General features: G+C 41.6%; 2 protein-coding genes across 10 annotated transcripts in view; both read left to right on the top strand.

Annotated features, from left to right (window-relative positions):
- Positions 1-319: 319 nt before the first annotated feature.
- LOC112556486 (microtubule-associated protein tau-like) overlaps positions 320-24,670 on the top strand; it is a 28,981-nt gene continuing 4,630 nt past the window's right edge. The window contains exons 1-11 of one of the 9 annotated variants that reach the window (XM_025225527.1): positions 320-714; positions 1,370-1,395; positions 8,199-8,301; positions 9,071-9,264; positions 9,890-9,971; positions 11,249-11,358; positions 13,017-13,106; positions 13,622-13,711; positions 14,924-15,013; positions 17,704-17,793; positions 19,296-19,367. In XM_025225527.1, the coding sequence (XP_025081312.1) occupies positions 351-714; positions 1,370-1,395; positions 8,199-8,301; positions 9,071-9,264; positions 9,890-9,971; positions 11,249-11,358; positions 13,017-13,106; positions 13,622-13,711; positions 14,924-15,013; positions 17,704-17,793; positions 19,296-19,367 (1,311 nt within the window). In that variant the 5' untranslated portion in view covers positions 320-350. Of the gene's footprint in view, positions 715-1,369; positions 1,396-3,965; positions 4,151-8,198; positions 8,302-9,070; positions 9,265-9,889; positions 9,972-11,248; positions 11,359-13,016; positions 13,107-13,621; positions 13,712-14,923; positions 15,014-17,703; positions 17,794-19,295; positions 19,368-24,670 lie in introns of those variants that run through there. The other 8 variants (XM_025225528.1, XM_025225530.1, XM_025225531.1 and 5 more) reach the window with 8 other exon arrangements.
- LOC112556487 (microtubule-associated protein tau-like) lies at positions 19,375-24,154 on the top strand. The gene has a single exon (XM_025225536.1). It carries the CDS (start codon positions 23,048-23,050, stop codon positions 24,011-24,013), a length of 966 nt encoding a protein of 321 aa, XP_025081321.1. The 5' UTR covers positions 19,375-23,047; the 3' UTR covers positions 24,014-24,154.

Here is a 24,670-nt window from a genome sequence, read left to right on the forward strand (position 1 = left end):
GGGGACCTGTCGGAGTCGACGGAAGCAAGCGAGCGGGAGGTTGGCGGGATGGAGACAGGGATGGATGGTGGCTCGGAGGTGGCCCCGGCCGACAGTTACAGCGGTGCCGACACCGTGAACCTTCATCATGATCAGGGTGAGACGGAGGGGCTGGCCGTAGGCTCGGCTAGCGAAGCGGACGACGCCTATTCACCTGGGGAGGAATGTGCCGCAGCACCCTCTGCATTACCGAGCATAGAGGCTCAGGCGCCATCCCAGTGTAATCTGGGACAGCAGACGACGCAGCAGTATCGGACGCCGGTACAGGTGTACCCAGCACCGCCGCCGATGCGGTTGCGTCGACCGCAGCCATGGAGCCTGTCCCTGCGGTTGCGGAAACCAAAGGTACTCCAGTCAAGAAAGCGGAACAGAAGGTGCAGGTCAAAGCATCGGCCTCGCCCAAGACCACCAAGCAGCCTGCCGCTAAACAGAAGCCAGCCGCTCCATCCCCACCTAAGTCCCCCAAGAAAACTCCGTCTCAAGCGCCCAAGTCGTCGGTCCCCGTAAAGACCACCGCTCCAACCACACCGGCGGCCAAAGCGCGACCGACCTCCATGGCGGCAACCAGCACTCCCCGTCCTGCTTCCGCCCGAACGCCGAAGAAAGAGGAGACAACTGCAAAGACAGCGCCCGCTCCTCGACCTAAAACTGCTCCTAGTACTCGACCTACGAAAGGTAAGCAACTTTTGTGCCACAATTCTCTAGTGTTGAGGTAATTTGAATGAAGTTAAGTTGTTTCTGGTGCTTTTACGAGGGTTGAACGTGAGATGGCGTGACAAGTAGAACATATTGATTGATATAGCTATTCCGTGGGATTTTGTTTATTTTTTTCACCTGCTTACTTTCTTTATGTGTCACTCGTATGTGCACACAAGCACTGACAAAATATACAAACTCACGCACACAAAAGTCGACACAAAAAGGCGTGAGTAACACCCTCGTCCAACAAACGCGCGCTCGCACACGCACACACACAAGGTAAGTGACCTGATTGTCAAATAATAAAAACCCAACATTACAAACAATACCACCTGTTACATTTAACGATGCAGCTAGGGCAGGTTAACAATGATACCCGTCTACCACGGCACGTGCATTTTTCTGCCTCACCGACTCTTTTGTTCTCATCCGCTTCTCAAGGGAAGCAACTCTTCATACCATCTGTTGATAACATCGAAGCCGCACCTCCACGTTGACGTGACTGACGAGGTATCAATAATATTCAGTACAGCATGCCAGTTAAATACTGATGTCGGATAGCTTTGTTTGAAGTCTTTTTTTTTTACCATTTGAAGTGACGGTTATTTTCAGATGAGTTTTTTATTTTCAGATGCAGCGCACGGAGGGGCTGATCAGGTAAGAGCAATATTTTTCAAGACCTTTATCTCTCTCTCTCACACACACGCACGCTTACACACAATACCTACGACCATTCCTCGCCTTCCATATTCTTTCATCGCTCTTAGTATTTTCATCTTCACTTCCTGAGCTCGGGTCAGAGTGTAGGTGAGTGGTGTTGATCGGCTTCCTTTTTTTCTAGCACACATGAACCAAGGATACTTCCAGTTCGCTTGTGTATAACTTATCCCATTCTTATTCTGCCAGTTATCCAGACGGTAAATTGGTCAAAGTGGTACTTACCTGTGTTGTGTCCATAAACTCGCAAGACTGATAAAGGCAAAGAGCGGGCATGGGTTCGTTTGAGTACTCAGCATTTACCCACGAGCACAGGTGGTCGCTGTCAACAGACTGTAAACTAGTATGAGAATGGGGAAATGAATGACACGTTGCGAGACCATTTGTAATATACACAACAACACAAATTAGAAATGTCAGGTTAGAGATTGATTAACACGGATCATCTTCCTCTTTCTCCCTCTCCTCTCTCTTACACACACACAGAGTCACTCGGTGACCAGAACAAAAGAAGAAGAAAAATTGCTTAATCACAAGTGGAGAGAAAGACTATAATACAGACAATTGACTCTGTATGAAATAAAAAATCTGCAAAGAAATAAAGAGAGAAAGAAGGAAGAAAATATTCTGAACACTCCACATTGGAACTGCGGGCATTACACGACTTGCCGAGACTTGTTTTTAGCGCGCCAAAACTACATAAGGGCTTCCTTCTCTTTTGTGTATCAATATAAACCTATCATTACAGTCGTAAAATAACTAGCAGGTATCGGTTGTACTGCATACCTTGCCTTTTCGTTGTTTGTTAATTCCAGTTTAGGACTTTTGAAAGATTATTGGCGACGGTTTGAAATTGCCAACGTCCTCGAGCAGCGAGTACAAAAAAAAGAAAAAACAAAAAAAGAACCGAACTAACTATCGTGAAGAGAAGGTTATGATGCCAGCACTATATTGTTGTATCGACTGTGACAACACTTTGCTCTGTTCTTGTTCATGTTATACATTATCAGGTTTTTATTGCGACCTAATAGTCTACAAGGATGCACGTGCTCGCGCGCGTCTGCTGTTGCGGTAGAGACCGTATCGATATATCATGATCAGCCGCCCGATCATTGGGAGCACGTGCCTGACATCACACCATCACATCACACCATCACATCACACCTGCAGGAGCGCCGATCTGCGGTTAATGTACCGTAACTGGGGTTTGAAGCTTTTGTGGGTGAGCGCAAACACAAAAATATCTTTTAAAAAATATATCAGGGTATCCTTGTAAGCAACATGCTCAAGGAGATTAATTTAATAAAGATACCAGTGTAAGGTTAGGAGGAGGCTGCTGTAATAATTTTCCTCTTCTGTTATTCACCATCTCCAACACAACCATTTACCAGCACAACATGTTGGGATACTTCTGTGGTCATTATTGGGAGGATAGTTTTTGTCCCGTTTCCATCCACGTATACACACGATGTATGTATGTTTTCTGCTCAGCCATCTGTCCTTCAGAGTGTGTGTTTGTGTGAAAGAAATAGTATTGGGAGCGGAAAGTAAAGGGGTATCATGCGAGGGGAAAGGATATCAACTGGTGAAAGTCAAGTAGAAGCATGTATGCCACAATACACGAGCCTAAACTGGCTTTTATCTCTCTAGATATGTTAGGAACAATTACGGACCCGGAGGCGCTAGACGAGCACCTTTTGTTTTGTTTTTTTTAATTTTTTTTTTCCTCAACGGCACTCGTTTGTCACTGTGGATTTGTGAAAGAATCGGAAACTAATGAAAAAAATCCATTTCAAGAAATATTTTTTTCTGAGTGCTAGTTGGCGTTTGACTGTTACCTTAATACGGGTATTTTATCCCTTGTCAATGGTAAAACGTAGAGAATGGGACCCCTGGTAACGAGACAACTTCTCAAAGCCTTGTTTATTCAGTTTGGCGCTTGTGGGCAGTTCTCTCGGTTTAGCTTGCTGGTCGTTACTTCACTGACGTGGCACAGAACCAGACTAGGACCAGTTTTTACTCCCTCCTTGCCTTATGGCTGTAAAGAGGAGACTCAACATAGGGCATCTAGTTAAAAAAAAAATGCTTAGGTTTTCGTCTTCGAGGTTTTGTGTGTGCCGATGTAAATCTGTATTCTCTAGTGTCAGCTTGCGCGTGTGTCTGTAGCCATACATCGAATGGACACTCTTCCCAATTCACCCCTCCCCCACTTGCCCCCTTTCTGTCTTCTTTCTCCCACACGGCACGACCGTTATTATTTTTAGCACATGGACAATATCGTCTCTTGTTTGGCAGCAGTAGTTAACAGCCTTGTTTGGCTGAAAATATCACATCGATCTAGGAGCCAATGGAATTGTTTTCTTTCCTTCCACTCCCCAGCTAAAGCAAAGGGTTGCAAGGGTTTGTCTCAAGTGACTAAACACCGGTCTCACCTTCCCTTCCCTCCCCTCCCCACCCCCAACTCTCATCTCCCAAACTCTCTTTCCTCCGGTTTGCACGCGAGCCTTTCGCTGCTCCTCCCCTCACCAGCCATAGGTGACCCAGGTGGCAAGGCAGGGTTAATAAAAGCAAACCGCCTTGTGTCATCTACACAAAACTCGCCTTCAAGTAGTCTTTGGAGGAAGACCTCTTCTCTGAAACACCAGCTTCGACTATACCTAGCTTCAGTCGAACTCGTCACATGATGAGTACACAGGTGCGTGCGGTTCTTCCATTTTGGACATTAGAAGACTTATGACCTTTCTTCATCTAATCACCTTAACACCCTCAGCCCCATGAGTTTATTTTAGGTTTCTGTTTTGACTTTTGTGTATTACTCACTTATGTAGTTTTTTTAATATAAATATATATGGTTGCTGAACTCAGCGTCCTGCTTAGTGAGCCGAGACGAAGTTCTTAGATGGGTTATTTAGGGACTTGCCGCTGTAACTGTGTTGTGTTAGTTTTTAACGAATATTTTTTTAAAGCATGACAACCTAAAGTAATGGACTGTTGTTGTTTGTCGATGTGGCTTTTTTCTTTCTAGATATAAATGTTTATTGGTCCTAGGCGAAACTATTGGTCATTGAAAACTTGCCAAGCTATCGAATAACTGTTCTTAACATGGAACAAACTGGTGGCCACTGCTGCGTTTAGTTTTGATTAGGTTTTTGGGGGTCTTGTTTTTTCAGTATTCCAGCCAAAATCAGTTGTATTCAAGTTAAATTTGTGTAAAACCGGGAGTTATGCAGATCCCTTAACTTGATTCATGAGAACTGAGTGAACTGACTGAAAACCGCAAGTGATGCCATAATGCGCTGTTCTTTTTTTATATTTTATCTATTTTTAAGGAAGTGGTGAGACTAATGTCGATATAGTGGTTTTCTGCTACATTGTCATGGGACTGTAGTGAATGTGCATCTTAAAGGGTTGCTTTACCTATGCTCAATACCTTTATTTCTAGCAAGACTCTATCTAGCCAGTGATGTGTTTATTTGCTTATCCGTGGGCCTCAAACGTTCCAATATGTCTTATATCCTCTGTTTTGTGTGGACAACGAACTCAAAGCCTGACATTTAGGAAGCTGTTTGAAGACCAGATCCGTTGTCTTTCTTGTTGGTAGAGCGGACGGGACTGCAGAAAGTATTGTGGTGTTTCGTCCGCTTTTATACACGTGCATAGAGTCGAGATTTTCATGGCAGTATTATAGGGGTGATACCCCTTTTTACTTCCATCAAATTCTGGTATTTTGATCCGTGTCTGTCACCTAACGACCAAAAATTCCTAGGGTCCCGACAACCACACAAAGGAGGGAAAAAAGTCTTAAAACTTTTTTTGTAGTTCTCTTGTACCACATCAAAACTCGTTCTATCACGCTGCATTGTTAAAGAAAGTGCGATGTCAAGCCAGTTCCGTCCTTTTACCGATGATGACTAGCTGCACTGGTGATTCTAGCACACTTTCCATTAGCGGAGCTCTTTATGGCTGATTAACGGCGCGGAATAGTACTCGTAGAGAGACGGATGTTTAGTTCGATCTGTCGGTATGCATGAGGAGACCGTTGGAGTTTACCTTCTGTTACGGTGACGCGAAGAACAGTCGCATGAATAGGCATGTTCGGCTTCAAAGAAATTCCTCAAGGAGTAGGTGAGGTAAACAGAGAATCACACAAACAGGATTGATAGATGCATACAGTTTCGCCTGTCGTTTGTTATATATTTTTATTTGCATCAAATTCTGGTGTTTGGGGCCCTTGTGGTGGTGAATGTGTCGCAAAACTGCGTACCGATGGAAGAATTTCACGATAAAACTTCTTAATGGAGTAAAACTTATTGACAAAAGTTTTTGAACCAGGTAACCTAGAACGATAGTCATTTTTTCATTGTTATCTGTGCTCGTAAGTGTGTTCTATCGATGTTTGATAGGACATCAGAAGACTTTAGGAAAGTGGTTTGCTTTTTTTTTTGACATATCGACTGCACTGTATAGAACGACCACCCCGTGTGAGAGAAAGGGAGAGAGTTTCTTAAAAGCAGAACGTGGTATTTTTAAAACAAAGAAACAGACAAAACAAATACATTGTAGTGTCCCGTTATAAATCAGCAAGTAGAACGACCATGAAGCTTTTATGCAGGGAGGCGGGCCATAGAGGGAATGGAAAGTCAGGTCTGGACACGAGCTCACATTCATACCAGTGAACTACTACTTCGCGCTGCGGGCTCCGTCTGACAGAAAAGATTGAGTAGACAGCGATGCATTGGCGGCAGTTTAATTTTCCTCCACACCCTCCATTGCAGTTTTTTTTTTAAAGTCCCGCCCTGAAGCTGTAGAGACGAGTTCTGCTCAAAGTGTAACCGCCGATCAACACGTTACGCTCCATTTGTCACTGTCTTTCCTATTCAACCATCACAACCTTACATTAGATGGGCGTGATAGTGCTTTCTCTTTCTTTCTCATTCGTGTGTGTGTGTGCCGGAGTTGGGAAAGGTTTTCAGTGTTTGTTCATCACGAACACAGAATGCTTTGAGTATGTAAACAGGATCCGGAGTCACAGGTGGCATTCTGGACTCGAGTCTTCTTGTTGCTCAGATTTCAGGTAATAACTTCTTGAAATGAAAGGAGAGCAAGATTTCAAAGCATTTGTGATCGAAGAGAAAAGGAACATCGCAAGTAAAACTCATTTCTAGGATCGTGAACACAGACTTTCCTTCAAGTCACAAGATGCTTGTTTTCTCTTTGGGGCTGAATAAGCTGTCAGATGTCAGGTGTAATAATAGGATAGGCCCCAACATTCTACTGCCGCACATTGTTTGTATATAGTTCGCAGGCTGGAGTACCATTCTCATCAGGACTCGCTTTACAACTGTCTAGCTTCACAGAACCTGGCTGTAGATGTTTGCATTGCTTTTGTACTTTCCAGGCAACCAGGCCTCGCCTGCTGTTCTGTCTGGTAATTGACTCTGTCGCCTATTTCCCTCAAGAGAAATGCTTGTAATAACAAGAAGAAAGTCGACTGCACACAGTTCTGACAGCAAATCAATGTTTCGCCTATTTCTGTATAGGAGGTCGTCTAGGAGTTGCTTCTTACCCTATTTGTTTCAACCCAAACTATGATAATTGTCATGATGTTTATTCCTACTTGTCAGGGATGCTGTCGCCACTTTGTGTGATGGAGTCAGTGTAAGCAGCTGAGGTCCACGCTTATCAGAAAACACTTTTAATTATGTTGGTGACAAAATACTACAAACATCAGGACTTTATAGTTTTTTTCTCCGTTTGCTGTAAACGTAGTTTCTTAGATGTCAGAGGAATAAAGTCCTTGTGGCGGAGGGATACTTATACTTTCGTTGCTAAGGCTACAGCCAATGGGAACCGATGATAGAAGTTGCCATTGCCGCAAAATGACGCGGTTCGTCTGATACTTTGGAAAATTCGAAAATGTCAACGTTTGAATGGTTATACTTTAGGTCCTCTGTTCCTTTTTCGTAATATTAATTTGCGTCTCTTTCTTCTGCTTTAAATCATCGGGTGTTCAGGAATTTATCGCTTTACAAAGCAGCGATCCTGTGAATCGTCTCGACCGCCATACTTTTCGTCTTTTTTTTGATTCAGTCTTAAAAACTATATACAAAATATGATGGTAACCATACAAATGCCAGCTTTATAAAGACAAAATAAAGGGAAAACTATAATAAAGTGAAGGTCAATGAACAACGGAAACAAATAGAGTATCTAAAACTAAAAAGTCTAGAATGTAGGCAGTGTAAGGGTTTGGCAACCACTACAGTACACCACCACTGCGAACTTAGTAGGCCTCTTGGACACCAACAGCAAGTGACCACAACATGAAAAGAGAGCAACAGTAAACAACACCTGCAGCATCAGGGAGCAGCAACACCTCCCACATCCATCCCAACCCCTTTCTTTCCTTGCCCCTTCCATTCTCCTCCATATTCTCCCAGATCCACATCCCCTAACAATGTGCAAATTCACTTTGGGGTAGAAGCACTTTTCCTTTCCAAAAACATCATCAACAAAAGTCTACCCCATGATACCTTGCATTGTGAGGTCACAGACTTGAGGTTTGGAAATGTCAGGGGTGGAGGGAATTAGTCTTGCCTTTGGCACATCAGATTTTCCCTAAAGCAATAGGTCACTTGATCACCATGAGACTGCATAACCTTTATTGTTTCAAGTCAAAAACTTCTTTATGAATCTTTCTCTACTACTGCATTTAAATGATGTTACTACCTCTTAAATTCCAGGCTTCAAAGAAACCGAATGGTGCTTCAAGCCAGAGTGCTGCTGATAAGAAAACGCCATCTGCAGCAACTGCTCAACGTACACCATCATACAAGTCCACACCCTGTAAGCCTTCGAGTCTATACATGTATTAAGAAACTAATGTTTTTAACAGATTTTGCAAAGTATGCATCTTGCTTCTAAAGTTGCATGGCAGTAAAAAAAAAAAAAAAAAAAAAACAAACAGGTTTTAAGATGACCCTGGCATAGACATTGCAATTTTTAATTCAGGAGCCCAAAGTTTGCATTTAGGACATTCAGTGCAGCTTAACAATAAATTTTCAATGGGTCCTACAGTCTGAAAGGTAATTGCTTGGAGAAGATAAACCAGAGATGTGAGAGCATTTAGGTGTCTTGCTATGTTGTAGACATCTGGTTCCTCCAGTTTTATGCTCTTTGTTCACAGGGTCACTCCTTAGGATTTGACACTTGCATGCTTGACTCTTCTTAGGTTGCATATGTGCCTTTATTTTTAAGAAATATTTTTTTGTGCTATTTTCTGAGCTTTCTGTGATTTTTGATGGAAGATTTATAGTATACAAAAGGATTTGTATTTATGCTCAGTCTGGAAAAAAGGGAAGATTATCAGATGCTTAAACTGAGAGCATGCTTATTTAAATGACAGCTATAAATAACAGTTACATAAAAAATCTTAGACATTGCACCAAGGCTGCTTCATATGAACGTTTTTGTGTGCACACACACACACACACAATTTTTTTTTCTTTAGAAGTGGTAATACTACCAGCTGTAATTGTATACAGTATAATTCAGTTAAACATTGATATACACTAGACCTTACAGCTTGATTTTTTTTTTGTTTGTTTGTTTGCAGCAAAGACATTACCAGCTGCGTCTACAACTGCCACCTCAACTACCACCGCCACCAAGCCTGCTGCATCCAAAGCTGCAGGTTCAGTATCCCCCGCATCTTCTGCTTCAGGTTCAGCCAGCTCCCCTCGCAAGGTTGAAGCAAAGTCGAAGATTGGATCTCTAGACAACACTACCCATACCCCAAGTGGAGGAAATGTAACTTGCTAAAAAAAATACATTTACAACAATGACATTAATATCAACCTACAGAATGTTTTATTTTCATACTCATTAACAAAAATACATATATGGCAGGTCTGAATTTTAGTATGTCATCCAGTGAACGACCTTTCAAATTTATCTAAATAAATATTTTAAAAAAACAGTATTTTCCAAAATCTTTAGTTGCACACTTTTGTCACACAGCATGATAACCAAACCAGGTCACACTGTCTGTGCTGACCAACATTAAAAATACTAAAAGGGACATGCTATGATACACAAAACACACTCAGCTACTAAACCACAGACTGAACAATACATGGGTAATGAAAAGTGACGTAAAAAGTACAAAAGACTAATTTGACTGATAAAGTATGACGTGAAAATGAATTGCATTGATGCAAAATGGCTTAAAAATTACTTAAACTACTTAATACTTAAAAAAATTATATATTTATAAAATAATTTTAATTAATTAGACAATGATGTTTGGCATTTTTATTAATATGCAACCTTTTTTTTTAGTACTTGCAAGTGCTTTGAAAAGTCCCAAATGTTAGTCATTACTTGTGCTTAATATTTGTGATTTAGATTTAATTACTTCACGCTTGCACTTCAGGTGAAGATCGTGTCAAAGAAGGTGGATGTTTCTACTGTGCAGAGCAAAATTGGGTCAAAGGACAACATGGATCACAAGCCTGGTAAGCTCCTGACCAGATGTTCTCACCTTTTCCATCACAGCTGGATGTGATGTCCATCCAGTAGTACTGGAAAATAAATATAAATAAATAGCAGATTTGTATAGCTTTTTCCAACATCAGCCATACTCAAAGCGATTTACATATTGACATGCAAGCACATATTAATTTATAAATATAATAATAAATAATATAATATTAATTAATACATCATGTCAATAAAAGTAGAAAAATGTTATATAGGTGCCATGGAACAGGCATTTCCCCTTTCTTTAGTGATCCAACCTGATTGGATCATGAACTTGTATTACTGGACTGCTGGCAGACGATTTTTTCCAGTTAACTACTAAAACAAGGCAGGCATGTACAAAGCTTCAGGTTTAGTCACATTCGTTGCTAACACTCACTGAGACTAACAGCAGAGAACTTCTTAAGAGGCTAAGCATTGGTCTCAGCAGACAGACAGCAATCCACCTATACACATCCATGATAGGATCCAATAGGCCCTGCAGGAAGAGGGGTGCAACTTGCAAAAACTAGGCAACAGATGGATATGGAAGATGTTCTACTGACATCAGAGACATAAAACTTGCCGACAATAGCATACTCCTTTAGTTTGTCATTGCATGAGGTGTTCTGTCTTCATGAATGCAAATAAATTTTTGAAAGGCTCACACAGGTATCTGGTGGTAATGTCACTGCTTTAAATAATAAAATGTTGCTCTGAATTATATACTGACTTTCCTAACCTCGGCTTCTTGTATACCTATGCTAAGAGAAATTCTGTTTTCACACTGTCTTTGGGCAGGTTGATATGTCTCAAGTGATAATTATTGCAGTCTCTGTGACCCTGTCTTGACCATGAGCATACAAAATGTGTCTGTAATTTACTTTGTGTTTGAGCGGGGTGTCTGTCATATATGAAGATGGGTACATGGTTGTTGGTGATTCAATCTGTATATTATTTATGTAAAGTGCTCTGAGCAAATCATTGGAAAAGGGCTACATAAATCCTCATTTTTATTAATCACAGCACAAGTATTTACACACTTGATTTTGTTTAGAAAGTATTTTTTTAGCTTTTCTGAGTATAAAATGTTTTGAGTGCGCAAATTCTTCAAGGGCAGTGATGTTCATATTCCTGATGCTGATGTGTAAATGCAAATGCAGATTTCTTGTCATTCTTGTCTAAAATACCATAAACAATCGTAAATATCTTTCAGGCATCATGAAATAGTGGCTGTCAGCATGTAGTATTATTTATGTACAACATTTTACAGGAGGAGGCGTAGTCAAAATCGAGACCAAGAAGGTCAAGGTTGAAGGAGTGAAGTCCAAGATTGGCTCCCTTGACAATGCTAAGCATACTCCAGGCGGAGGGGATAAAAAGGTAAATTTCAATTCAGAAATCAGCATTAAGCATGAATCCGATCACCTAGATTATGCTTAGAATAAATACTAAACAATGTTAGTTTTATGAGCTAAAGTGCAGTTTTCTTATTAACAGTCTCAAGCTGTAGTCATGGTGAGTGATTAGAGTGTACAAACCATGAGCAATGAAAGCTGTAAAACGCTTGCAAAGGTTATTATTATTATTTTTTCCTTTTAGCTCATTACCACATCTATTGATGACATAGTTATACTTTCTCTTTTATGATTAACCTCAGGGTCATTAACTGGCTTCATACCTATATTGCTTTTGTATAGCTGCTTTGATTTCTCATTCACCAACTAGTTCTTGTTATATTGTTTATAGAATGATAAATTTTATAGAAATACAAATTAAAAAATTTGTGTGCACCTCCTTAGTATCCTTTGAACATTGTCACTTTGTAGACATCCTGTAGTAGCTGGATGGAGTTATCTCACTTTCCCTAGTAGATTTTATCACGTCATAAAAATTGTTGATATTTTAGGTTCTAAATGTATAATTTATATTAAAAAACGTGCATGTTTGTCTTTATATCATTTGTTGTTCAGCTGTCACTTTTTTTCTTGTGTGTGTTATTATTATTTATATCATAAAAGAAATGTACCTTATTTATGATGTTAAGAGCCCCATCAGAACAAGGTGGTGCAGTGGTAAACATTTTTCATCAGGTCATTGAGAATTGTGGGTCATAGGTTTGGATCTTGCCCTCTGTCTATATAATTTGTCTCTCTGGGCATAGTACCTGTTCCCTTTGTTGGACTAGCACACTGTAGTAGTAGAATCCATGTAAAGCAATTGGCATCTGATTGCAATGGCCCAGTCATATTTAATGTTGTCTGTGTTGTGTAATTTTTCTGTAGTTTATTGTGCCAGCACTTTGTGCATGGCCCACCTATAGAGAATGAGCATCTGTTTAGTCTCCTCTGAAAAAGTGAAATTTTATCTTCATTCGTAGAGTTGCTATTTGCTTCTGTACTCATTGGTGTGTCTGGTTATCATTATGTAGATGTATTCTTGTGCTGCTGCCCTTTCCAATTGAGTTTCATGGCATAGAATATTTAATCGTCATGACCCTCTTCCATAGCCTGGTGTTAATATGGCCCAAAATGTTAATGTTGTGTTTGCATTTATACCAAGGTTTCTTAGAAAAAATGTTCACTGGCAGTGTATTGCAGCTTTGTGAAAGTTCTTCCCATCTTCCCCTATTTTGGGTTGAGACAAGTCTTACCTGTCTTCACTTTCCTTGCTAACATGTCTATACATTTTTCTTTTCCAAGATTTTGAAACTTGTGCCATTCTTGAATTGGTCGTACCAGGCCATATGTTGCATGAGTTTTTTTAACAAAGCAGTCTGCTAGTCATTGTCAGTTCACTGGAGAAATATGCAAACTAGATGCTATTTCTGTGAAAATTTGAGTCAGTTCAAAGTACATGTCAAGAGCTGAGATCATGAAAAAAGACTTGTGATCAACCATCTACACCAAGCAGTTTTGTCAGTGATAAATTTTGGGAACAATCTGCTGCCCAGCTGAGCCTGCTCTTGTGTTTGTTCATTTCACTTGCTGACAGCTGCTTGCATTTCTTTTCGCTGCCTATGTGCTCACGCTGCGCGACAGATAGAGATTAAGAAGCTGGAGTGGAATGTGTCCTCAAGGGTTGGCTCGCTAGACAATGCCCACCATGTACCCGGCGGAGGGGACAAAAAGGTAACAGAGCTATCGGTTAATCTACATCTGGTGTAGAAAAGGCTTTTTGCTTTGTTTGGCATCAGATAGGTGTGCTGAATGCCTGCACACAAACCTGGGTTCTTCTTCATCACGAAAATATTAGTATAGAAGGCATTTAATATAGACAAACAAGTAGATTGCCTCTGAAGCCTATGCATTAACCCTTCATTCACTTTTACGGATGATGGGCATTGGGTTCTGGGAGAGTACAGGAGGTGATGTAAAATGTCTTTCAAATGTAGAACTAATGGACTAATGAGAATCATAAACAGCATAAAATTGTGCCTTTAAAATCATTTTCACATTTTATATACAAGTATAGCAGCACACGAACATTTGTGTGCCAGACAGTTATTCTTCCGATGCCCACACAATTTATTATGATTTATACAGTTAGCTTCATAAAGGTACTTTTATGTTATTCTTCTTTGTGGCCATGATGGCACCATTTTCCTTATTTGTATTTCTTTGTTTATTTATTTTGACTCTTCCAGATCGAGAACAAGAAGCTAGACTGGAAAGCACAGCCTAAGATTGGATCAATGGACAATGCTAAACACACGCCTGGAGGTGGTGACAAGAAAGTGAGTTGTACACATGAAACAGCATGTTTTGTGCTCCACTTAATTTTGATTCTTGTCGAAGCAGTGGTGTGCAGCACATTGTGACAGTCATATATATATATTTTGGTCATTGGCAGATGCAGCACAGTGTCGGAGTTTTATGTCATGGACAGTGCCAGCTTTATATGTCATTACTTGAGTGATGGATTGCTAGTGCTAATTTTTTTGGTGTTTGAAGTTCTTCTAGAGCTTGCTCGAAGCTGTTTCGAAAATGTTTACAAATCCTTTCCCTGTGCAAAAGCAATCAGTGGAAGGGCTATAATTTTCTCAAAAATTAGTTGTCTCCCCTGCCACTAAAGAAATTTTCTCTGGCAACTTACCTTTCATAAAAGTGTTGATGAATGCTTGAAGCTAAAACATGCATGATTCTTGGCATACTTGTTATATTTCTTTTTAATTTGCTAAGCGCTTTCCACAGCTTCAGTGTCAGCATGCAAAGCTTGATTTTGATTTAAATATTTTAGTTGGACAGGAAAGAAGTGGGGGGAGGGAGATGAGTTGCTTAATGAAAAAACAAAGTAAACAGAATCTTTGAGATTAGTTTATAGTTGCATTGTAAATCAAATAAAAACATAGAAAATGTGATATATCAGTATTTTTAAAAAGGTATTTTTAATTGCCATTGTATATTTTGACCAAGAGGAGTCTCTAATTAAGACAGGAGAAATTCCAGAGGGATCTTGGATTTTCGTCATGTTTTATTCATCATGAATAACTAGTTACTGGAGTTTATATTATACTGTAAAACATTTTTAAAGTAATTTAAATCCTTTTTTTTAACTTTAAATCGAGGGAAACTATTTTATTGTGCTAGGCAGTAGAGTATAATGGGCTCTATCTCAGATGAGTTAATATTTCAAGCATGAATTTTATTTTTAATACATTCTATTTAATCTTATGAGTAGAATAATGCACCACACATAGTACAGCACATGTTTGCATTCTATTTCTCTCTCACACTCACTCACACTTACACAGAGACGGACTTTGTGATAGGTGAAAAGGAGACTGAGAGGTATAAAGCCTAAAATATTTCCTTTTTTTTCAGTTGCTCCTAACAACTGTGTAACGATGACATTTGGTTAAAGATTTGGTAGACTTTGTTTCTAACAGCGTTTTCTGTGTTGTAACAGCATGCAGCTTTTGCTTGAGTTGACTGACATTTCTTGCCAGATCGAAACCCGTAAAATCGATTGGAGCGTGCAGTCCAAAGTTGGCTCCCTTGAAAATGCCGGCCATTCGCCAGGTGGTGGAGATAAAAAGGTAATCGGAGAGATCATGGTTGTTTCAGGTAGTAAACATAAACTGGATATAAATTCAAATTATTAGGCTCGTTGACTTTAGGTTGTGTTTACCCAAATCCGATGAGGCCTGCAGAGCGCTTACCTATGTTCAGCAGGAGCCTTTATGATGTAGATGCAGACTCTGTACACTACAAACCACATGGTTTGACTGGATGCATGATGAATGCTGATCCTGCACTCCACTTTCACACCCATTTCTTATCCTTGCACAGCGTATATGCTGCTAAGCATGCCACTAATCCGTTCTTTTTTGAGAAATTATTAATTCTCAAAAAGAAACTTGCAAGAACTCTTCTGCATTCCTTCCTGGAGCATTCTATTTTGCTTGACCATTTTCTGACTTAAGACACAAGATACGTAGAAGTTTCTTATAAAACGACAAAAAATTGTCGTTAGGTTGTCAAGGCACTTTTTAACTAGACATGTCGAATATGTGAGTACAATTGGCAGATATTTTGAATAAAAGTCACATGAAAATTTTCAGCCGTAGTCATATATTTGACGTAGGAATCCGGATAAAAATGTACTTAGAGAGTAAGATTGAATAATGGAACTAAAAGACACCTTGTATTTCTGAGGGAAGATTAGTAAATATCATATAAAATAAAATGAACAAAATAAATAACGTAATTAAATAACTCAAACATGGTCTATGTAACAATGTGATGTTATACACTCTGCCACTCGTAGTTTAATCTCTAGCCACTTTGGAGGATTGAACTGAACTGGGATATGCATGACATAAAATACCCTGGTGCAGAGTTTAGACGTTACGTCGAACTGGTAACCGTGGTAATACATCCGTTCTTTCGATTACCGTTACCCGTAATTCGCTGAAGGAATACGGATTGCCTTCGCAGTGGGTGACCTACACCCGGTTACAAGCAGATGTCGACAGGAACCGTTGGCAATATTTTTGTTGATTGGCTCGTGTCGATTTGTTCTGACAAGCCTATACGGAATTAGGCCGTACCTTACACGCTGTATTAACTTGCGCGTTCACGCGCACACAGTTTTAATTTTTGTTGTTCGCTTTTCTTTTCTACTCTTTCTTTCTCATTCGTTTGTCTTATCTTTCTATCTTCCCTTCATTCTTTAATACAATCTTAGGTACACTTGCACCTCGCATCAGGTGTCTCTTAACTTCACTAAACGACTCGACTATGCGCGTCATGTCTGGTAACTTGGTAAGTATTAAAAAAAAGATAATATACAATAAACATTTCTTTTTTCCACGTAATTAAAAGTTGCAATGATGATTCTAAAAAAAGAAAGAAAGCAAAAAAAAAAACCGCCCATGGATAAAAAAACAAACAAACAAAAAAACCCTCGCCATTGTATATAAACAAAAACGCGAAAACAAAAACAACGAGAAACAAAGCGGAAAAAATAATGAGACGGTAGACATTCTGCAGACTTCGTCGTCTAGGTTTTGTAGACCAGTCGACATGGGCTTACGAGAGAGAGTCGAGTGCGCAAAGTTCCCTTCACCTTGGCGGTACTCGGGAAGGGTTTTTTTTTTTTAAACACCTTGTAACACCGCCCGGCACGGACACACCCTATCTTATCCTCATATGCGATTACGCCAGGTAGGTATTCAGAAATATAAAGTACTGGCACTTTTATAGCACAGGCCTTGATAGCTTCGGTGCGGTTGTGTCGGTTGTAAAACTGAGAAATAGACGGAGTGGCCTGCGTTCACGTCTGGTCTTTTTCTCCCCCTTTCCCGTTGACAATGACCATCTCGTACGTTAAAACAGAAATTTGCTAACGATTTTCGTCTGACAAGTTTTATATATATTTCCTTGCCACAGCCATTCTACTTTTTTTACTTTTGTAAATCTTTTGCATAGGTCTCCGACAGTTAAATAGAATGTATTTACATCTTTGGATGCCAGCTTGCAACAGCACCTCGTCGATCTGCCGGAGTCCTCGTATGTAGTGTTTTGCAGGTGGGGGCAACAACTCTTCGTGTGACCGTGCGAGCACGTTTAACTCCCTTTCACTCTTTATATTCGTCTGGAAAACAATTTCAAATCAACACGATGTCCTTGGTTCTACGAGTTTGACAATCCTCGAGTTTGTGACTGCTGGTTTTCGTTAAAATAAGATTTATTCTGAAAGTAGTGGTGTGTACGTCATAAACCAGACAGTAGAATAATTGTCTGCCTGTAATTATGTGAAGCAGCTACATGCATTGGGCAATCAATAATATATGTTACCTTTTTATGTACTGTAACATAGTCATTTTTGTGCCTTATGCTGCTATTAATACCCTGGTGTTATCTTGTGGTATGCATGTTCCTCGCTTTACAACCTCTATTTCCTATAATAATAGCTTTTTTAGTTTTTTTCATGTCACCATAAGAGGGCTTTCACACTAGTTTCCAAACTAAGTCACATGCCAAGCTTTTATTGTAGCTCTTTGCTCAGCAATCACAGACTTGATTTGATGAACTGCTACGGTTGAGGGAAAGCTTTGAACAGGGGAATGTTGTGTTTTGCTTTTGATCTTGAGTTGACGGGGATTTAGAAGACATTTGAATTGCTTCCCTGTGCTAGAGGGGCTGGTAGAGAGACCTGTTGTCGCTTTGCTGCTTGACAGACTTATTAATGGCATGTTCGCTACGCATGGCCATGTTTGCCCAGATTGAGACCCGTAAGACAGAGTGGAAAGCCCAAGCCAGAATCGGCTCCCTCAACAATGCGCCTCAGAGCCCCAGGGGAGAAAACAAAAAGGTAACCATGGTAATCAGCTAGGTCCTGGAAGGTTTTCAGTGTGTGTGTTTTTTTGGTTATTTTTTTTAACAAGGATGCTGACGGCATGCGCTGTTAGTAGTTGTGTATTTTACGTTTCTTGTTCTGTTTTATATTGGTGTCTATATACATATATACAAGCAAGTATGTTACTCAAGAAGTGTCTAATATTTGTGTTATGTTAAATTTTATATATTGGTAGTCGTGTTCAATATTTTGTTACACAAATTTCTTATTTCAGTACGTCTGTTTTAATGTTCGATCTTGTCTGCTTTGCTAGGCCAGACATATATTGCTGGCGTTGCTGAGACATGTACGATTTAAACTGTATGTTACAATTATATATTAATGTGTCATATCTACTGTCTTAAATCACTAACCGTATGGTGTCCAAGTATAGTTTAAGAACTGATATATCATGTGACTAGATATAACATGATAACTAAAGTATCTGACTTGCGTAGACGCAGCTCTTAGATTTACAGTATCAGGTTGAATTAATGTAGTGCAATATTTAACCCGCTGAGCTGATGTTCAAAATGTTGCTTTCCCATATTTCCAAGGTCAGAAATAATTTCCCTCTTTAAAGCTTTATTCGGCTCGTTCTCGGATTATGTCAAATGATATTTTCTGCGATTGTGAGCTTTTTAAATATTGTTAATTTTTAATATTTAAAAATGGTGGTTGTAAGGGCGTATTGTGCATTACATTATTCATATGCTGCACGTCGCAAGACTAATGTGTTGTCTGATACACTCTAATCAGAATGTCTGTGTTGTTTGAAACTGGTTTAAAAAATTTACTCGTATGAAAAGACCAGTAATGTAAAAGTGCCGCAGACGCAATTTAAACAATAGCAAGTCAAACGTGCTACAAATCTGGCATGCTTGTTTATGTGAACAGATATATGCTTATAGTACATCAAAAACAGAAAAGACCAGCGAATTTTGTGTCAAAAGAGGTCATGTTTATGTTGTGTCAGATGTGTGAGTGCATGTCATGGCGGTCTCCGAAACGTATGTTGATGATTCGCCAGTTCTTGATATCATTCTTCAGATGCTGTACATGTTTGATGCGGCATAGAAAGACTTGATGATAATGCATGGATAGTGTATTAAGCCCAGGATAAAGGGATGTTGGGAGGGAAATAGAGAAACAGTCAAGGGTTATAAGAGATCAGGAGATAGTTCAGTTTTGCAGGATGTGATAAATGAAGTGAACATTTACCATCGTGAACTTAATGTTGACAACAATGTCTCCATAAACAGGATATTGCTAAACAACAATAATTTTTTTATTCGAAAAAGTTGAGTCATTTGTGGGATTTTTTTTATTGCTGCTGCCATGTACTTTCTGATACTATGAGCAAACAAACGCATCTGTATCTTAGTTTTTTTAATGCAAAAATTATGACACAATAAGAAGTGAGCTGACTGTAGTGTTGCGAAAATTATGCTACATCTGGAAAATGGACTTATCTGCAGGGTGACAAATCGGCATCAGAGGATGGGTCCGTCAACAGCGCCTCACACACACCTGGCGACGAAGCCAAAGAGGTGAGTATTATGCGATAAACGTTTGCTCCTTTTCTTGCCATCTTACTGAAATAAATGGCCAAAGTCTAACCTTTTTGTGCCGGTTAACTAGGTAAAGCTAATTACGAGATACTGTTTCCCAAATTCCCGATGAATAACTCCCCCCACCTCCAACCTGAACCCACCCCTACTTTCCGTTCTCCAGATACATGCCTCCAAACGTCACCATGCGCAGAAGCTCGTCACACTACGGGTATATGCCTACTCAACATATAATCCCACCTCTCCCATTGGCTGAAACCTTGACCCCATGTTTCCATGTTGACTTTTTTCTGTTTGTGATGTTTTTATGCTTGTCTTGGTGACGCGGTGGTGGTGGCCTGTCGCATTACCCTTTGTCCATACTGTATGATGCTCGCCAGTGTGAAGGCTTTTGTGTTTTTCATATGTTTGACAGCTGATGCCAACGCTTGCTGCCACCGCGGTAGGGGCTGGGGGGAAATCGGTATTTGTCTTATCGCTTGAGATACTCTTGCCAAGCATTTCCATTTTTCCTTCTCCCGACGTTCTAACTCCCTGTTTCTATCTCGTGAATGTTGCTGATTTGTTGAAGCTCACTACCTACCGTGGCTTTACTTAATTTTTATTCGCTCGGATCGAAAGCGCAGTCAGGCTTTCGTCTTTGTGCACAGTTCGCGAGAACCCGGAAACAAAATTGTTTGATTGATGAACCTCTGATAGCTGACTGAAATTCACTTTAACAACATTAGCAACGAAAGATAGCAGTTTGAAATCAACGCACACTAAACTGGACTGAGGGTGCTGGGACCTGCAACATGAGCGATGCTGTTGTCATGATATGGGAAAGAGCGCAACAGGACAACGACAGCAACTTTGATAATAAAGACGTGGGAATGGTGTCATGGTATCTGGTGTGGATGCCAGACTTGCAGCAGAGCACTAAAACATTTGATTTTTAAAAAATCCACGAAAATAGAGTCTTTGAGTTCAACCGAAGCTTCCCGACGAGACAGCCTCTGTGGATGCGGTGCATGTGATCCGGTTATTGGCTTGTGAAATGTCAGTCTTATTACACTGTGTTATTTTGAGCTACAGCCATGCCGTTATTTTTATCTTCCGTCTTCTGAACCTTGGCAGATTGTATCTACACTTACCGACCTGAATAAAAGATATGAACAAACGTATTAACCTGTTTACTGTTGGGCATAGACACGGGGCCTTAAAAGCAGCGTGCAGAGTGCAAGCTGCATAAAAAGAATTCTCGCCTTCGGCACCTTTTATTCTAACAGACAGGCTTTAAAGTTTCACGTTTAACAAAATTTGTTGGAGAATCAGTTGTGATAGCGATTTGTGACTATCAGCTACGAACAGGAACTGAGTTAATGCGCTAGCGTGGGCGAGGTAAAGAACGATTTCTGACTGACTGACGGGTTTATGAGGACAGACTTTGAATTGCTACCTGCTGAGATTGGCAACAGAGAGAGAGGCGCACAACCCTGGCACAAACTTTCAGCTTTCGTGCTGAAAAGATAATTGCAGAATTGTGGGCCAACTTTTAAAATATCATAACGACATTTAACGATGTTTAGAGAGAAAGATGGCGTGGATGGGAAAGATTTTTTTTTTACTAGAGCCTTAGAACTTGTCATTTTGGACTAGATGTAATAAATTCTAATCTAGCCTTAGAAATAAAAAAAGCTTGCTGTTTGGACAGCCATTAAAATTGGTAAGATATCGATTGAGCTTCAGAATAGGAGGTGGGCACACGGCGACGACCTTCCGCTTCATTGCCTCTAACACTAGGCATTAGTTCTCTACACAATCGTCTCTTCCAGAACTTCAGGAGACTGCGGCAAGCGTCGTTGCTATGCCCGTCTTGCCACCCCCCCCACACACAGTTCCGTGTTTTGTAGATCCGGGTGTATGTGTGTGTGATCAGGCGAGGGAGAAGGGGAAATGTGACCTTGCCTTTGACTGTCAAGAAAAGTCCATAAAACCAGCCGAGCGTTAGGACGGCCCCGATCACCCTCATCGATCTGTTTTCTAGTGGCCCACCACCGTGTCTTCCACGCGGCGGCTTCTTTTGTTGGGTGGGCTGGTGTGGCACGTGAAGACGCCATCAAAGGTGGCGCTGTTTACAGATTGCGAAACAAAAGACTGGCGATGAAGGGCAACAGCTACTTTCACATCTTCAGACAGAGTAGCCGATCTCACGTTTTGCGTGTGTGTGTGTGTGCGCGCGCGATCTCATTACCGCCGCATGAACCCAGAAGAAAGAAGGCAGGCGATGGCACGGATGGAATTAATCGAATGTTCCTGAACAGGAAGCACTCCGAAGAAATTCGTTGACTAGGATATTCGAGCAATGACCACCGATGTGTCGTGACCTCTTGCGGTTATTTTTGGTGCCATTGCCACCTGTCTAAAAGATTGCCGGGAGGCAACCACTTGACCGGGACGTACCTTTGTGACCTTTTTGGCGACCTCGTCGAGCGATCGCGTGATGTGAAAGTGTATTATAGCGCGGGCATCGACACACTACAAGAAGAACGTACGCGGTGTCTACCAATTTAAAAACAAAAAGCACATAGCTCAGTGGTTGGAGACGGGGAAAACAGGCGGGGTACTACTGCCTCAGTGTAAGTTTGACGGGCACTAGCATTTAATTGAGCCTTTTGAAAAGGAAACGGTCTTTGTTGACCTACGGGGGCAGGGAAAGTAAATAGGTGGCAATACACCTATATTGATAAGGAATGTTTGAACCCTTTCAAACAGGCGGAACAAGGCTGTAATTTATGCCGCCTGGTGGCATTTATCAAACCTTCGCCAAGAATGGAGCGCCAATTCAATGGCACGCTTCTAGCGATAAAATATCCTTTAGAGTTTACATCGAGCGAGGAGTTGACGTAGCTACGCTGCGCCGGAGTGTGTCTCCAGTGACTTGTGTAGTGCACTCCGTCCTACAAAAGCCACGGTTCGGGGACATTTATGCCAGACGGTTGAAGACCAACCACCAGCTGAAGAAGTGTAGCGACCAAATACGCGATTGGCTTGTATGTCGATTGGACGTCGAACAACTTCTCCAGCAGTTGTAAAACATCGGTGCCAGACTTTTTGAAACTCTAAGTAGACACTTCAGAGATGGAGTCTTAGGACCGAGCGCACGACGCATTCATCTGTCAAAGTTATCGCTTTTTACGATGAGAGCCGTCGCTGTGCCGTCGACTCATGTCACAAGGCTTCTCAAGAACTGATGACTCAGTCTAATGGATGACAGTGTCGCCGGCGTATGACTATATTGACGGTATAGGCTGCTGAGTTGTTAACGGTGCTTGCTTCAAGAGCTGGCATAAATCTTGATTGCACGGTATCTCATGGTTCATCTCCAGTACACGTGCTAATTTCCTTCGGTGCATGCCGAGTACATAGTATGGATTTTCTACTTTTAATACAAGCCCCTAAGAGAATAGGGCGTTATTCGAGCGAGGGTGTAATTTGGATAATCAGTTCCTTGATAACGTGAAAGTTGCTTTTGATTGTCCTTCACTAAAACTTGTGTAATAATAGCGTCTTCCTCGAAAAATCACGTGCAAGTCGTCGTGGATTTCTCAGGTCACTTGGTCTCTGCTCTGTGATCGCCTTGAACATCAAAACCATTGTGTGACGTCGTGTTCCTAGCAATGCGCCATCATCAGACTAACAACGGCGACGTCATGGTGACACCGGCATTCAAGTATGGGCCTTCCGCTGTCCGTGACGTACACTACGTGACTGGCGCCAAGGTGCCTTACGTGACTGTGAAGCAGCGCCGGAATGGCCAGTACGTGGTAGTCGAGCGGCTGCCCGTACATCACCGCCAGAGAGATCAGGGCTTGCCCACCTTGCAGCAGTCGCTGGCTGAGTCCGCAGTGACTCTGAGGTCAATCAAACCCATGTGGATGCCGTCATCCAAGGCTAGGTCCATGGAACGGCAGTACGACGACGCCGGGCACTTGCTGCCCGATATCGACTTGGGATGGCGGGATAAGGCGAAGGCGCTGGTGGGCTCCTTGGATAACGTTCACCACGCGCCAGGAGGAGGCACGAAGACTATCGAGAGTCGGCACCTAAAGTGGACCGCGCAGGCCAAGGTGGGGTCCTTGAACAACTTGCACTATAAGTCTCCTGCTTTAAGCTCATCCCAGACCACCCGCAGTGATCCGCACCCGTTTGCTCAGGAACCCAAGTTTCGGCCTACTCCCCGCTATGGAGCGCTGGCCAGCACTGGTGCCTTGAACTCGACGCACTACACACCAGGGGGTGCGCAGGTGGTCATCGCGGCCACGCGCACCAGGCAGTTTAGTCACGTGGCATCGCGCGTAGGGTCGCTGGACAATGCTGGGCACGTGCCAGGGGGAGGCGACATCAAGATCCCCCATCACCGCCACCGCTGGAAGGCCGAAGCACGTTTGGGGTCGCTGGAGAACATCAACCACGTACCGGCGGTGGAGAGGTCAACATCACGAACCAGCGGCTCACCTGGCAGGCCAAACCGCGCGTGCGCTCACTTGAGAACCTGCAGCATCATCCCCCGCCGCGCCATGGTCTTGTGGCCGTCCCCCGCCACAAGACGGATTGGAACGCGGCCCCGCGCGTCGGGTCGTTAGAGAACATCCACCACCGGCCAGGTGGCGGGAACGTGGCCATCGTACACAAACGTCTGAACTGGCAGGCGCGTGCGAAGGTCGATACTCGTCCACCCAAAGTGTACACCCTGAATGAGGCATCTTCCTTTGACTCGTTGGACTCCGCGTGTAAGTGCTTGTCAATGGCAAAAACCTGTTCGGGGACCTTATAGCAACGATGTTCCGTTTCTTTCTTTTGTCTTTTTTTCTTAATTGTTTTCTTTGTTTCTTACCACTGTTGCTTGTTGAGCTCGATGATGATTCATTTTATTTTTTTTCTAACGTCTGTTGCAGCTGGGTACCTCAAAAGTCGAGAAACTTTATGCGTCTTATTTTATTATATATTTATATATTTATTTTTACGTCCACACACCTTTCGCACATTTGCCTCATGAAATGGGGGTTTAATTATTGTAAACGACTCATACTTTTCTTACTCGCCGCTGCCATCACCATTTGTCGGCGCCACTACCTCTTTTGAAACTGAGCTTAGCGTCCACCATTCTTGTCGCAAACCATAAGTTTTGCTTTACTTCTTGGTATTAACCTCCCCACACAGTGGTATTATTTAATTGATAATTTAATATCATGTTTTTTGTATTTTTGAAAGTAATTTTGTGAGTTGCTGCCTTGCCGAAG

This window comes from Pomacea canaliculata, linkage group LG2 (assembly GCF_003073045.1).
Source record: "Pomacea canaliculata isolate SZHN2017 linkage group LG2, ASM307304v1, whole genome shotgun sequence".
In the NCBI taxonomy this organism is placed as follows: Eukaryota; Metazoa; Mollusca; class Gastropoda; order Architaenioglossa; family Ampullariidae; genus Pomacea; species Pomacea canaliculata.